The sequence below is a fragment of the Neophocaena asiaeorientalis genome, unplaced genomic scaffold (genome assembly GCF_003031525.2).
Source record: "Neophocaena asiaeorientalis asiaeorientalis breed wild unplaced genomic scaffold, Neophocaena_asiaeorientalis_V1.1 scaffold100, whole genome shotgun sequence".
NCBI lineage: Eukaryota > Metazoa > Chordata > Mammalia > Artiodactyla > Phocoenidae > Neophocaena > Neophocaena asiaeorientalis.
In genome coordinates, this window is record NW_020173955.1 from 8894786 (window position 1) to 8907955 (window position 13170).

At 42.4% G+C, this 13170-nt stretch overlaps 1 protein-coding gene across 2 annotated transcripts in view; it reads right to left on the reverse strand.

The window, feature by feature from the left end:
* The window catches only part of EML6 (EMAP like 6), a 297088-nt gene that overhangs the window by 39553 nt on the left and 244365 nt on the right, over positions 1–13170 (reverse strand). The window contains exons 26-27 of one of the 2 annotated variants that reach the window (XM_024752945.1): positions 8858–9059; positions 8633–8759 (exon numbers count right to left, since the gene is read on the reverse strand). In XM_024752945.1, coding sequence (XP_024608713.1) covers positions 8633–8759; positions 8858–9059 — 329 coding nt within the window. Of the gene's footprint in view, positions 1–8617; positions 8760–8857; positions 9060–13170 lie in introns of both variants that reach the window. The other variant, XM_024752946.1, reaches the window with a different exon arrangement.

The following is a 13170-nucleotide window of genomic DNA, read 5'->3' on the forward strand; positions in this document are numbered from 1 at the left end:
TGGAACAGAATCAAGAGACCAGATATAAACCCAAGCATATACAATAAACTCACATTTGACAAGGGAGCCAAGAATACTCAACAGAGAAAAGACAGTGTCTTCAATAAATGGTTCTGGGATAACTGGATAGTCACATGTCAAAGAATGAAACCAGACCCATAACTTACACCACTCACAAAAATTAACTCCAAATGGATTAAAGACATTTAAATGTAAGACCTGAAACCATGAAACTCTTAGAAGAAAACATAAGAACAAAGCTCTTTGATATAAGTCTTGGTAATGATTTTTTGGATATAACACCTAAAGGGCAAGAAACAAAATAAAAAATAAACAAGCAGACTACACTAAACTAAAAAGCTTCTGCAAGATAAAGGAAATCATCAACAAAGTGAAGAGACAATCTATGGAATGGGAAAAATATTTGCAAACCATATATTGACAAGGGGTTAATATCCAAAATATATTTAAAAACTCATACAACTCAATAACAAAAAACCAAATAACCCCATTAAAAAATGGGCAAAGGACCTGAATAGACATTTCTCCAAAGAAGATATATGAAAGGCCAACAGGTACATGAAAATATGCTCAACATCACTAGTCATTAGGGAAATACAAATTAAAACCATAATGAGGTATCAATTCATTCCTGTTAGAATGCCCATCATCAAAAAGACAAGACAGAACAAATGCTGGCATGGATGTGAAGAAAAGGGATCCCTTGTGCACTCTTGGTGGGAATGTAAATTGGTGCAGCCGCTATGGAAAAAAGTATGGAGGAGCCTCAAAAAATTAAAAATAGAACTACCATATGATCCAGCAATTACACTTCTGGACTATATCCAAAGGAAATGAAAAACACTAATTCGAAAATATATCTGTACCCCTATATGCACAGCAGCATTATTTACAATAGCCAAGACATGGAAACAACGTAAGTGCCCATCAATGAATGAAATGGACAAAGAAGTTGTGGTATACACACACACACACAATTACTAGAGTTACCCATAATTTACAAGTAAACTACATCAAACCAGTGCTAAGACAACACAATTTAAATGTTAAAAGCTAACTTTTCTAACTCAGAATTTTTTTTTAAGAGAGAGGTGACCTTGCCAGTCTGAGATAAACAGTAGAGGCTAGCAGGAAGCCCAAAGCCTTTCTGAGGGAAGAAATAAATATGCTTTAGCTTGTTTTTTTTTTTTGTTTGTTTGTTTTTTTTGCGGTACGCGGGTCTCTCACTGTTGTGGCCTCTCCCGTTGCGGAGCACAGGCTCCGGACGCGCAGGCTCAGCGGCCATGGCTCACGGGCCTAGCCGCTCCGCGGCATGTGGGATCGTCCCGGACCGGGGCACGAACCTGTGTCCCCTGCATCGGCAGGCGGACTCTCAACCACTGCACCACCAGGGAAGCCCTAGCTTGGTATTTTGATTTGTGATTTGTGACTATAAGTTATGCAGCTTCTAAGGTGAGAAAACGGGTGGAGGGTTTGAAAAAATACATACTGCTGACTCAGGTGCACTGAGAAAATAATCCCTAAGCTAACAATTACATCCACTTAGAAAAATAAAAATTAGTGAATACTTTAATGCCAATTTCCATAAAAATAGTTCAACTTGTATATTTATTTTGTATCTTTTATCATAAAGTTGGAGTTCTGTCTGAATACAGGTTCCAACTGAATATATTAAATAAAAATCTCCATTATTACTGTTCCCCATGCAGATGGTTAATCTAAGCAGTTAGTGAGGAGGGGGTGGGAACATGGTCCCACCAGGTGCAACTAGGAAGACTAATGGCTGGTCAGCATATGTGGATTTTTTTTTAATTAATGTTTTTTTTTAATTATTTTTAAATTTTTATTTATTTTATTTTTGCCTGTGTTGGGTCTTCGTTGCTGCATGGGCTTTATCTAGTTGTGGTGAGCGAGGGCTACTCTTCATTGTAGTGCATGGGCTTCTCACTGAAATGGCTTCTCTTGTTGTGGAGCACGGACTCTAGGCACACAGGCTTCAGTAGTTGTGACACACAGGCTCAGTAGTTGTGGCTCACGGGCTCTAGAGTGCAGGCTCAGTAGTTGTGGCACACAGGCTTAGTTGCTCTGTGGCATGTGGGATCTTCCTGGACCAGGGCTCGAACCTGTGTCCCCTGCATTAGCAGGTGGATTCCTAACCACTGTGCCACCAGGGGAGCCGCATATTTGGATTTTAATAAAAGACCATATCCCATATTTGGAGTTATTATTAAATCCTATCTAGAAATTAAGAAAATGCTTTTGTGATTCATTTCTGTGGTCATCACCCAGTTACCACAGGAGGCAAAACTGGGGTTGCATGGTATTTTGATCCATACAAGAAAACGGATATTGGTACCAAACATTTCTATAGTTTTAAGTTTCTAACTTCTGTTTTTTTGTCTTAATGTGAAAATACAAATCTCTGGAGATGGACCAAAGATGTTTAAACACTATTTTTAAAGATACTGTGGAACCTCCTAGAGTAATGGAAATAAAAACAAAAATAAACAAATGGGACTTAATTAAACTTAAAAGCTTTTGCACAGCAAAGGAAACCATAAACAAGACGAAAAGACAACCCTCAAAATGGGAGAAAATATTTGCAAATGAAACAACAGACAAAGGATTAATCTCCAAAATATACAAACAGCTCATGGAGCTCAACATCAAAAAATCCAGTTAAAAAATGGGCGGAAGACCTAAATAGACATTTCACCAAGGAAGACATACAGATGGCCAAGAGGCACATGAAAAGATGCTCAACATCACTAATTATTAGAGAAATGCAAATCAAAACTACAATGAGGTATCACCTCACACCAGTCAGAATGGCCATTATCAAAAAAGCTAGAAAGAATAAATGCTGGAAAGGGTGTGGTGAAAAGGGAACCCTTCTGCACTGCTGGTGGGAATGTAAATTGATACAACCACTATGGAAAACAGTATGTGGGTTCCTTAAAGAACTAAAAATAGAACTACCATATGACCCAGCAATCCCACTACAGGGCATATACCCTGAGAAAACCATAATTCAAAAAGAGTCTTGTACCACAATGTTCACTGCAGCACTATTTGCAATAGCAAGGACATGGAACCAACCTAAATGTCCATCGACAGATGAATGGATAAAGATGTGGCACATATATACAGTGGAATATTACTCAGCCAGAAAAAGAAATGAAACTGAGTTATTTGTAGTGAGGTGGATGGACCTAGAGTCTGTCATACAGAGTGAAGTAAGTCAGAAAGAGAAAAACAAATACCGCACACTAACGCATATATATGGAACCAAAAAAAAAATGGTACTGATGAATCTAGTTTCAGGGCAGGAATAAAGAGGTAGACATAGAGAATGGACTTGAGGACCTGGGGTGGGAGGGGAAAGCTGGGGCAAAGTGAGAGTAGCAACGACATATATACAGGACCGAGTGTAAAATAGTTGGCCGGTGGGAAGCAGCAGCATAGCGCAGGGAGATTGGCTTGGTGCTCTGCGCGATGACCTAGAGGGGTGGGATTGGGAGGATGGGAGGGAGGCTCAAGAGGGAGCAGATATGGGGACATGCGTATTCATACGGCTGATTCGCTTTGTTGTGCAACAGAAACTAACACAGTATTGTGAAGCAATTACACTCCAATAAAGATCTATTAAAAAAATAATGCAAAAAAAGATACTGTGGAATATAAAAATGCAATGTGACTACAAAATACTGATTTTATAAAATATTGATTTTATAATTCTCATCTTTTATGAGTTGATTCTTGAGGCACTCCTAGACAATGGTGTAAAAACTATGGCTCATCAAGACTGTCCCACTTAAATTAGGTAAAGTTTTAAGTGTCTCTAATAATTCTTGATATTGATTTAGCTGTATTTACTGGCATCTTTGATTGTATATATACAGTTATAATATTAGGTAATAAACACCTTTACATATTCAAAGGCATTTATAAAGGATAGTAATTACTGGCCTGAAGTTCTCTTCTGTGATAATAACACCAGTTTCCATTAGGAAAAAAATTTAAGAATGAGCCGATATTTTCCATGTGTCCCTCCAAAATCCACCCTCCACCCTTCTCTCCTGTTCTGTGCCCTCCATGGCTGGGCTGTTGTGGACTCTTTCAATGGACTGTCTTGCCCTTCCGGTTCTGACTGGATTCAGCTAAAGAGAGGCACCAGTAGAAGATTAGTGAGTGAGAGGAGAATGCAATTGAGGCATCTATTCCTTCAGTACCTCCTTGCTGGGGCTCACGTTAGTTACCTTCAACCCTCCCCGTCAGGTCTCAGCTCCTGTAAGGTGGATTGCTCCCGCAGCTACCTTCTCCACGTCTGGCAAGAGCTTCCTGCACTTGCCCCTTCTGTCTCTGGGATGGTAATGACTTACTATCCCCAAGGTGCTACCCCATCCCTATTGTTTCTTTTCTTTTTTTTTTTTTAATTTATCTTATTATTTTATCTTTTGGCTGTGTTGGGTCTTCATTGCTGCGTGTGGGCTTTCTCTAGATGCGGTGAGCAGGGGCTACTCTTTGTTGCGGTACAATGGCTCCTCATTGCAGTGGCTTCTCTTGTTGCAGAGCACGGGCTCTAGGCACACAGGCTTCAGGAGCTGTGGCACGTGGGCTCAGCAGTTGTGGTGCACGGGCTTAGTTGCTCCGCAGCATGTGGGATCTTCCCGGACCAGGGCTCGAACCCGTGTCCCCTGCATTGGCAGGCGGATTCTTAACAGCTGTGCCACCAGGGAAGCCCCCCTATTGTTTCTTTTAATCCTGCCCACACCTTTGCTAACAGTCCCTTCATTAAGCTCTCCCCAAATTACTTCCTTTTCAGAGTATCTTTCTTTCTTGCTGGGGTCACAACTGACACAGAGTTTAGGCCAAGTGTGAAAGACTTAGGTTATTCCTTTCACTGTCTACCACTTTTATGAAATTCTATCTAAGATATTAGTTGTCTTATATTTATATATTCTTTGAAGCCAACTCTAGGGGAGCCTGAGCCAAGAATCGAAACCAGAAAAGAAAGATTTCTGAAGTTTTAGATAAGAGTATCCAATGCAGTCTTTAGAAATACAATATATAACATGGTGCAAAGACAGGAAAAAGCTCCTATTCAAACAAAGCCAAAAAAAAGTTACATTTAAAAATATCCATATAACCTTATGACTTTTTGAGCCTACTTTTTTCTATTTCAGGTCTACAATAATTTAAGCAATCTCTAGTAGTTATGGGGAACAAACTAATGCGCACTCAATAGAGACCAGATTCTCTGCTTGGGACAGGAAAACCAAAGATGAGCGTGCATTCTGAGCACTAGACGAGGTTCTGGAAGCATGGATTCCTGACGATGGAAAAGACTTCCTGACCTTCCTCAGCCACATAAATGCCACAGATGGCTGCTGAGCGCCAGGATGACCCAACAGTTCACGCAAGGCTAGGTGCTAGCTGGACAGGTGTGGCTGGTTCAAGGAAGCAAGACAGTCTGGCGTGCTAAAGAAAAGACCAGCATGCTCGGTAAGCACCTGGAAGGGACTGCATATTGGTAGGTGTAGCCTAGTATTCTTTTGAGAGCAATTACACATTTCTCTCAGCTTTCCCACCTGTTGAAAGACTGAAACTGAAGATCGTATGGCTTCTGAAGAATAAGAACTCACAGTGTGTTCGAATTATACAAAAAAGCGTAATCAAAAGCCTTCCAGCTACTTAAAAATCAAACGAGTCTAATTAGAAACAATCTATGACTATCATAAATTTTAGGAAGTAGGGATTCAGTTGCTTAAAAACTGATTGATACATAATGTGCAGCTGCCTTCAAGGCACCGTTCTCAGTATGACAGATGCCACACTCATCTCACAGGTTCTAAGGTGGAAAGGGATTTAAACCAGAAGTAGAACTGCCTGAAACATTGGTAGGAGGCAAGATAAGTCCCTGCACTGAGTGGGTGTTCCAAGCTCACATCTCCTGGGGTCCTCAAGTATTTGTCTCCCGTTAGTCTTATTGGTGCATGCCTCGGCACAGGTACATAGAACAGGCACCCAGGTATCTGCAGGTATACACAGAAGGGAACAATGAAGGGAAGGTCAAGGACAGTCCCTGGTCAGTAGGGCTTGAAGTAGTCAAAGGGAGCAGTGTCAAGGTTGACAGTCCCGAATATTCCCAGGGAGAACCTGGGTGTTTGATGCCTGGCCCCCTGCACCTGACGTCTGAGATGCTGCCTCTCTCTCACGCCTGGCATGCTGGAGCCTGTGGAGCCCATTTTGCGCTCCAGGTGGAGGACTCAGGGAAGCTGTCTGCCTGACTTATTGTTTGGAGTCCCCCCTACCCCAAGGGCTTGGCCCTGCCCCACGTTCCCTCTCTCATCCTGCTTTCTCACAAATTCTCTGAATGTCTGCCTCGCCTGGCACCCCTTTCTTTTGCAGGTTGGAAGCTGCCTACAGTCCTATCTCTGAGGTTCAAGCTTCCCTAAAATTACTGACAAGGATTGGAGGAGACTGCTTGTTCTCAGTTCTGATTAGGAACTGACTCATGACCATGGAGGCTGCTAACTCAGACACCACTTACTACTCCTTCTCCCTTCGCCCATTCCTGGTGTGGTCCTGCTTAGTTCCCAGCATGCTGTGCAGCTGGCATCCTGCTCTATGGTTACAGCCCCCTCTGGGAACTGATGCTGTCAAGGCTTCTTAAAGTTATCGAAGACATTGCTATGTATAGAAAAGGCTTGACTATTCCTTTGGACGCTGGATTTATATCTTCTTCACTGCATGTTTTACTCACACACCCTGGTGTGAATTATTTTTTTAAATGCCAGTAAAGTGGTGAAATGCCTACCCCTGTATCTCATAACACTATGAAGCATTTTTTCTTTCATATTAAAAAAAAGTCAATCCTGTGTATGCTAATCTATGATGACCTTGTGTGATGAAGAAAATGAGGGAGCTTCAAAATTCTGGATTTTAGGACTGAAAATTCTTAGGGTCCTCTCTATCTTCACGTTTCTTACCTCTTCCTAAATTGGGCAGGTATGAGATTTTTACAGACCTGCCCAAAGAGACACCAAGACCAAGAGAGGTTCAGGTGAACCTTATTTTAGGTTAGAAACTAGCTGTAGTGTTTGGATTTAGGAATGTGATTAGATTTCTATATCTTAGCGGCCAGTCTAAATCTCCGCATGAAGAATCACTGAGTTGTAGCAAGCAGCCAGAAACAACCTTGGAATAATAGCCAAGTCAACTCATTTCATAATGTTATGTGAAACTGGAAAGGTTGGGTATTTTTTTTTCAAAAGAATGTGTAATTTAGTTCAAATGTTTATTTTAGAGTGGATTATTTAAGTGGGAAGCTTATTCATGTACTTATGTGCATATGATTTTTAAAAATTTTTCTTTATTTTTAGAATTAGTTCCTTTAAAAATATTTCCTCTTTGTGGCCACTAAATAACCATGTTGCAAGCAAAATGAACTGTAACTTACAGACTACTGCAGAAAAATCTTTTTTTTTTATTATTAAAAGAGAACTCTGAACCCTCATAGTAACATTTAACAAAGATGCTAGGGAAGAATTAGGGTTTTTTTGTTTTTTTTTGCATCAATTCAATCCTCTTGCCTGTAGCACACCCACCATTTATCAGGCTTATTTTAACATCTGGCACTAAACTGAAGCAGGAGGAGAAATGACATTTTATTTCTTTGTATTTAAATTTCCACCTAATAGTAAAAGGTGATAGATTAGATTTAGTAAATACTTATTAGGCAGAAAGCCATGCTGAATGCAAAAAACAACTTGAACCACATTAATTATACATCATGGGACCAGGGTACATGTGAACACTGAACCCATGTCAGTGGAAAGAGCCCACAGAGAATTCTTAAACATCTTTGAGATCCATGAAATTCTCTTTGGATGTTAGAGTTGTTATTCAATATTTATCCTCCTTAGTATGAATATGGTAAATCAAGTAATTGTAGTAATTATGAGTTTTTGTTTGTTTTTTAGAAATGCTAAAGTGTTTTATCAATACTTACAGTAGCACATCAGAAAGCACACCAAAATAATACCAGAAACCCTTTCTACACAGAGGATCCACAGCAACAAAATCAAATTGGTTAGGCCTGGAATGGTCAAACACGCCTGAACACATCTAGGCAGGTGAAGACACATAAGAGAAGGCACACCAAGTGATGCGGCGCAATGCACAGACTCTGGGCAGAATGGAGGATTATTTTTCACAATCCACAGATATTCCTCCTAGACCTTAGAAGTCTGCCTTCCCCCCACCTCCCCAGTCAGCATGCTCTCCCATCAGCCATCACATTCAGGACAGGTTTGGGCTGCCCTGACATCCTCTCTAGGCAAAGGGAAGCCTGGCCTAACCAAATCTCATGTCTAATCAAGTCATTTTCCATAAACAACTTCTGCAAAGTGTAACCCACCCTCTCCTCACATTAAAGGCTGTGGGCAGTTTCCCTCAGCTTAAGCCTGTGCGCAGGTTAAGACTCTGTGCATATACATAGATAAAGACTAGCTTAAGTAGCAGCTTTGAGTGCAAAGAAGATGCACTCTGCTTTCAACGAGTTTCTTGTCAAGAGTAATAAATGCAAGCAAACCTGGCAACACCGTACCTTTCTTCCACTGAAACTTCTTTCATCTGCTGGTGTGGTTTGGTGCCTTCCATCTCCCTGATGCTCACAGCACAGATCTTGGTGGTGTAATCGACGGCCTTTTCTCTAGCAACGTCACTGTCATAGCCTCAAACAGAAAGACACGGGAAGGGAGCAGAGTTGGTTTGCGGTGGTGCGGGAGCAGGTGTGGAGGAAGGCGTGGCTGGCGCCAGCCACTGGGCTCACCTCCATCCTCCTCCGCGTCAGTGTCCGACTCCTCACTGTCCGCCAGCTTGCTCTCCTGGGTCCCCACAAACTCCCTCGTCCAGATCATCAGGGCCGTGTCGGCACCGCCCACCGTGAGCAGCACAGAGTCATTGTGCAGCCATCTCACGTTGGTGACGTGGGCACTGTGCCCCACGTACCTCTTGAATCTCGCGTGCTGGCCCTGCAAAGCCGGAAAGTGGCGATGACCCCACTGGGAGTCTCATTATTCCTGTTTCTGGACTATTTCATCCCTGTTACTCTCTAGAGTAGTTTCCACTGGATACAAAGGAAACGATTCATGTAAGTAGTAATTTCCCTATATTTTTGTAGAGTGTAAGCTCCACGAGGGCAGGGATTAGCTCTCTTTCTTCCCTAAAGCATTTTCTGCCTCGTAGGTCCTCAGCAGATAGTCTGTGAGGGAATGAATAAAATGCAAGCTACAGAACCTATTTCTGGAAGGAGCCTAAGAAAGTATAAAAAGCTTGTTTTTGCTCCTCTCAAGTATCAAATGTGCATTCTCCATAGGTCTCTAGTGCAAACTCCTGATGGCAAGTCTGGTTGAAATTAGAGATCAGAAATGTCTCCCTGGTCATCCCCCACAGTGGGTTTTATACCACAGCCCAGGCTGTGACAGAAGAGCAAGGGCCTTCTTATGATCCTGGGGCAGCAAGTTAAGGTTTAAAACGAACTCAACAGTTTCTGCCACAGACACTGGAAACAATTCCTAACACTAGAAACACTCAAGTAATTGATGTTAAAACAAAGTAAGCTCAAAGAAAAAGGAAAAAAACAAACAACATCAACCCCCCTCAAAATAAAGACATGAACTGAAAAATCCAATTAATAAACGAGTTGACATGGCACCTTAAAAAACAAAAAACACCAAAAAAACAAAGTAAGCTCCTTTTTAAACAAACGTAACCAAGTAAACGGAACCCAGTTTATCAGTCACTACTGAAAGCTCTTCAGAGTGGCACCCAGGTCACACCACCCCAGTGGGGAAGGATGAGGGTAGCTCATCCTTCAGCTGCTCACCCCGGTGCAGTCCTGACAAGCGGTGAGAAGCCCATGCTGGCACCAGAGACCAGCTTCCATTTTTGACACACGAGCCACAGCCTGGCAAAAACAGCTCCAGCAGGAGCCACTGAGAGGGGCAGAGTTTTTCTATCCTCTCAGTGACTCCCAGGGAATACCTTATGCAACGTGGGAAGCTGCATGCACTTTCTGAGGTCACGCGAGGGCCACTGGTGTCTCAGATGAAAACTTTATTCAATCATTGACAAGAGGCTTCCAGACGGTTTTGGACGGGCATGCTGGGAAACCTGAAACCAGCCCAGAGGCGTGGCAGGAGACAGAGGCAGGAGAGTGCGTGACTTTGAAATACTCTTGGTCAAGATCTCTGTGTATTTGGCTGACCCCTAGCTGACAGCAGAGTGGAAGTGCCCACCCCTCAGCAGAGTACTAAGTCTAGAAAGATTAGGGAAGCAAGCAGGCAGGCAGCATTTCTAGGAAGCCCTCCAGAGCCACTATTTGCTAGAGAATAGGCAGAGCAAAGTAAGGATTTCCAAGGGAAACAACTGTGTGACCACATGAGATCCAGAAGGCATGGAAACAAATAGGACGGTCAGAGTGGCTACAGCCATGTGTCCTGCTGGTCTTCCTCCTGGAAGCGGGAACTGACCCATTTTATCAACTACAAATGTAAGCTGGTCTCTTGAGAAGAGGAGAAAGTGAAAGAGCTTGAGAAATGCCTCTCTATACTCGTACATCTAGACAGGACAGAAGAAACCCAAAAGAAAAATACGAAGTTAAAAATATTCTAAAGTGATCAGAGTTAGGTAGGAGGGCAAAAGAAAGTGCCACACAGGAGAAAAAGAAAGTTCTAAGTCACTGAAGCTGTTTAACAAAGCTGAGGTTCTTTTAGCAGAGATGATTCAAGATTCTCAGAATAGGAAACAAGATCACTGCTCCATAGAACAATAATGGGAATTCACAGTTACTAGAAGGTTCCAGGAAGCTAGCTGCTCCCCCAGGAGCAGGGTGTTTGGTGGTTCCCTGAGGGCCTATGGACGGAGTCTCCAGGAGACCTGGCACAGCAGGTCAGATGAGCTGTCTTTCTGGGTCATCATGCCAAACTATGCATTTTTGTAACACCTATCAGGACTCACTACCACAACCTTCCTCTTCCATTGGGTCATGAAAGAATAGAGAATCTAGAATATGTCTCCACAGTGCTGGTTGTTAACTGTTTTTAGGTGAGAAATTCCTGAGAATCTGATGAAAGCTATGTACCCTTTCCCCACGTTCACAACATTTTACATATAGTTTCTCTGTCTGTAAAATTTTACAAAGTACAAGATTCTTCTCTGAAGAACCACTCTCTAGAGACTTTGACATTCTGAGAAGGAAACTTAACAACTTGAGGGTGGATTTTAAAAATGTACGGGAATGTAAATTGATACAGCCACTATGGAGAACAGTATGGAGGTTCCTGAAAAAACTACAAATAGAACTACCATACGACCCAGCAATCCCACTACTGGGCACATAACCTGAGAAAACCATAATTCAAAAAGAGTCATGCACCACTATGTTCACCGCAGCTCTATTTACAATAGCCAGGACATGGAAGCAACCTAAGTGTCCATCGACAGATGAATGGATAAAGAAGATGTGGCACATATATATAATGGAATATTATTCAACCATAAAAAGAAACGAAATTGAGTTATTTGTAGTGAGGTGGCTGGACCTAGAGTCTGTCATATAGAATGAAGTAAATCAGAATGAGAGAAACAAATACTGTATGCTAACACATATATATGGAATCTAAAAAAAAAAAAGAAAAAATGGTGCTGAAGAACCTAGGGTCAGGATAGGAATAAAGACGTAAAAGTAGAGAATGGACTTGAGGACATGGGGAGTGGGAAGGGTGGGCTGGGACAAAGTGAGAGAGTGGCATGGACATATATACACTACCAAATGTAAAATAAATAGCTGGTGGCAAGCAGCTGCATAGCACAGGGAGATCAGCTCGGTGCTTTGTGACCACCTAGAGGGGTGGGATATGGAGGGCGGGAGATGCAAGAAGGAGGAGATATGGGGATATATGTATAGCTGATCCACTTTGTTATAAAGCAGAGACTAACACACCATTGTAAAGTAATTATACTCCAATAAAGATGTTAAAAAAAATAAAATAAAAAATGTAAATGACATGGTGGTATCTTATCCTCTCTGATAGAGTGAAGGGGAACAGCATTGGAAGGGAAGGGAGGCTATGGAAAGCAATCGGCTAGCTATACGGATGGAGGTAAAGGACAGCATCAGGTTTTCTGGGATGTGGTTGAAGGTACTGGACAAATGGGTGGGCTCTGACAAAGGAGAGTCTATCTTTTTTTTTTTTTTTTTCAGTACACGGGCCTCTCACTGCTGTGGCCTCTCCCGTTGCAGAGCACAGGCTCCGGACGCACAGGCTCAGCGGCCATGGCTCACGGGCCCAGCCGCTCCGCGGCATGTGGGATCTTCCCGGACCGGGGCACAAACCCGTGTCCCCTGCATCAGCAGGTAGACTCTCAACCACTGCGCCACCAGGGAAGCCCAAAGGAGAGTGTCTTATGGATGCTGGAAACAATGTGATTATCGGGGGACTAATACTCACACTGAGATTTTAAACTGTAAAACTGCATATATAAGGACTTACGTTTGTCATGGATTGAAAAATGCCTGGAAGAGAGATCTAGTAACTCATAGGAAAGGAGAACAAGGAAAAGGGTTAAGAAGAAGACATGACATTAGACTCTAACAAATGGAACTTGAATTTTGGACAAAGATCTACATGATGATAATACAGTCTCATAGGCATCACCAAGACTTGGTAACATGGTATTCAGTGCTAGAACACTGCAATGGGATGCTGTCTTAGTCTGGTAGGGCTGCCATAAAAAAAATCCACATGTTGGGTGGCTTAAACAACAGCTATTTATTTCTCATGGTTCTGCAGGCTGGGAAGTTTAAGATCAAGGTGCCAGCCAATTTGGCTTCTGGTGTGGGCTCTCCTGCTGGCTTGTGGACCCCTTATATTGAGCACATAGAAAGTTCCTATCTAGCCTTTCCTCAGCGTGAGTGTGCATGGGGAGAGGGAGTGAGCTCATTGGTGTCTCTTCTTAAAAGGACACTAATCCTATTGGATCAGGGTCCCACACTTATGACCTCATTTTACCTTAACTATTTCTGTAAATGCCCTCTCTACATATCCAGTCACACTGGATGTTAGGGCTTCAACATATGAA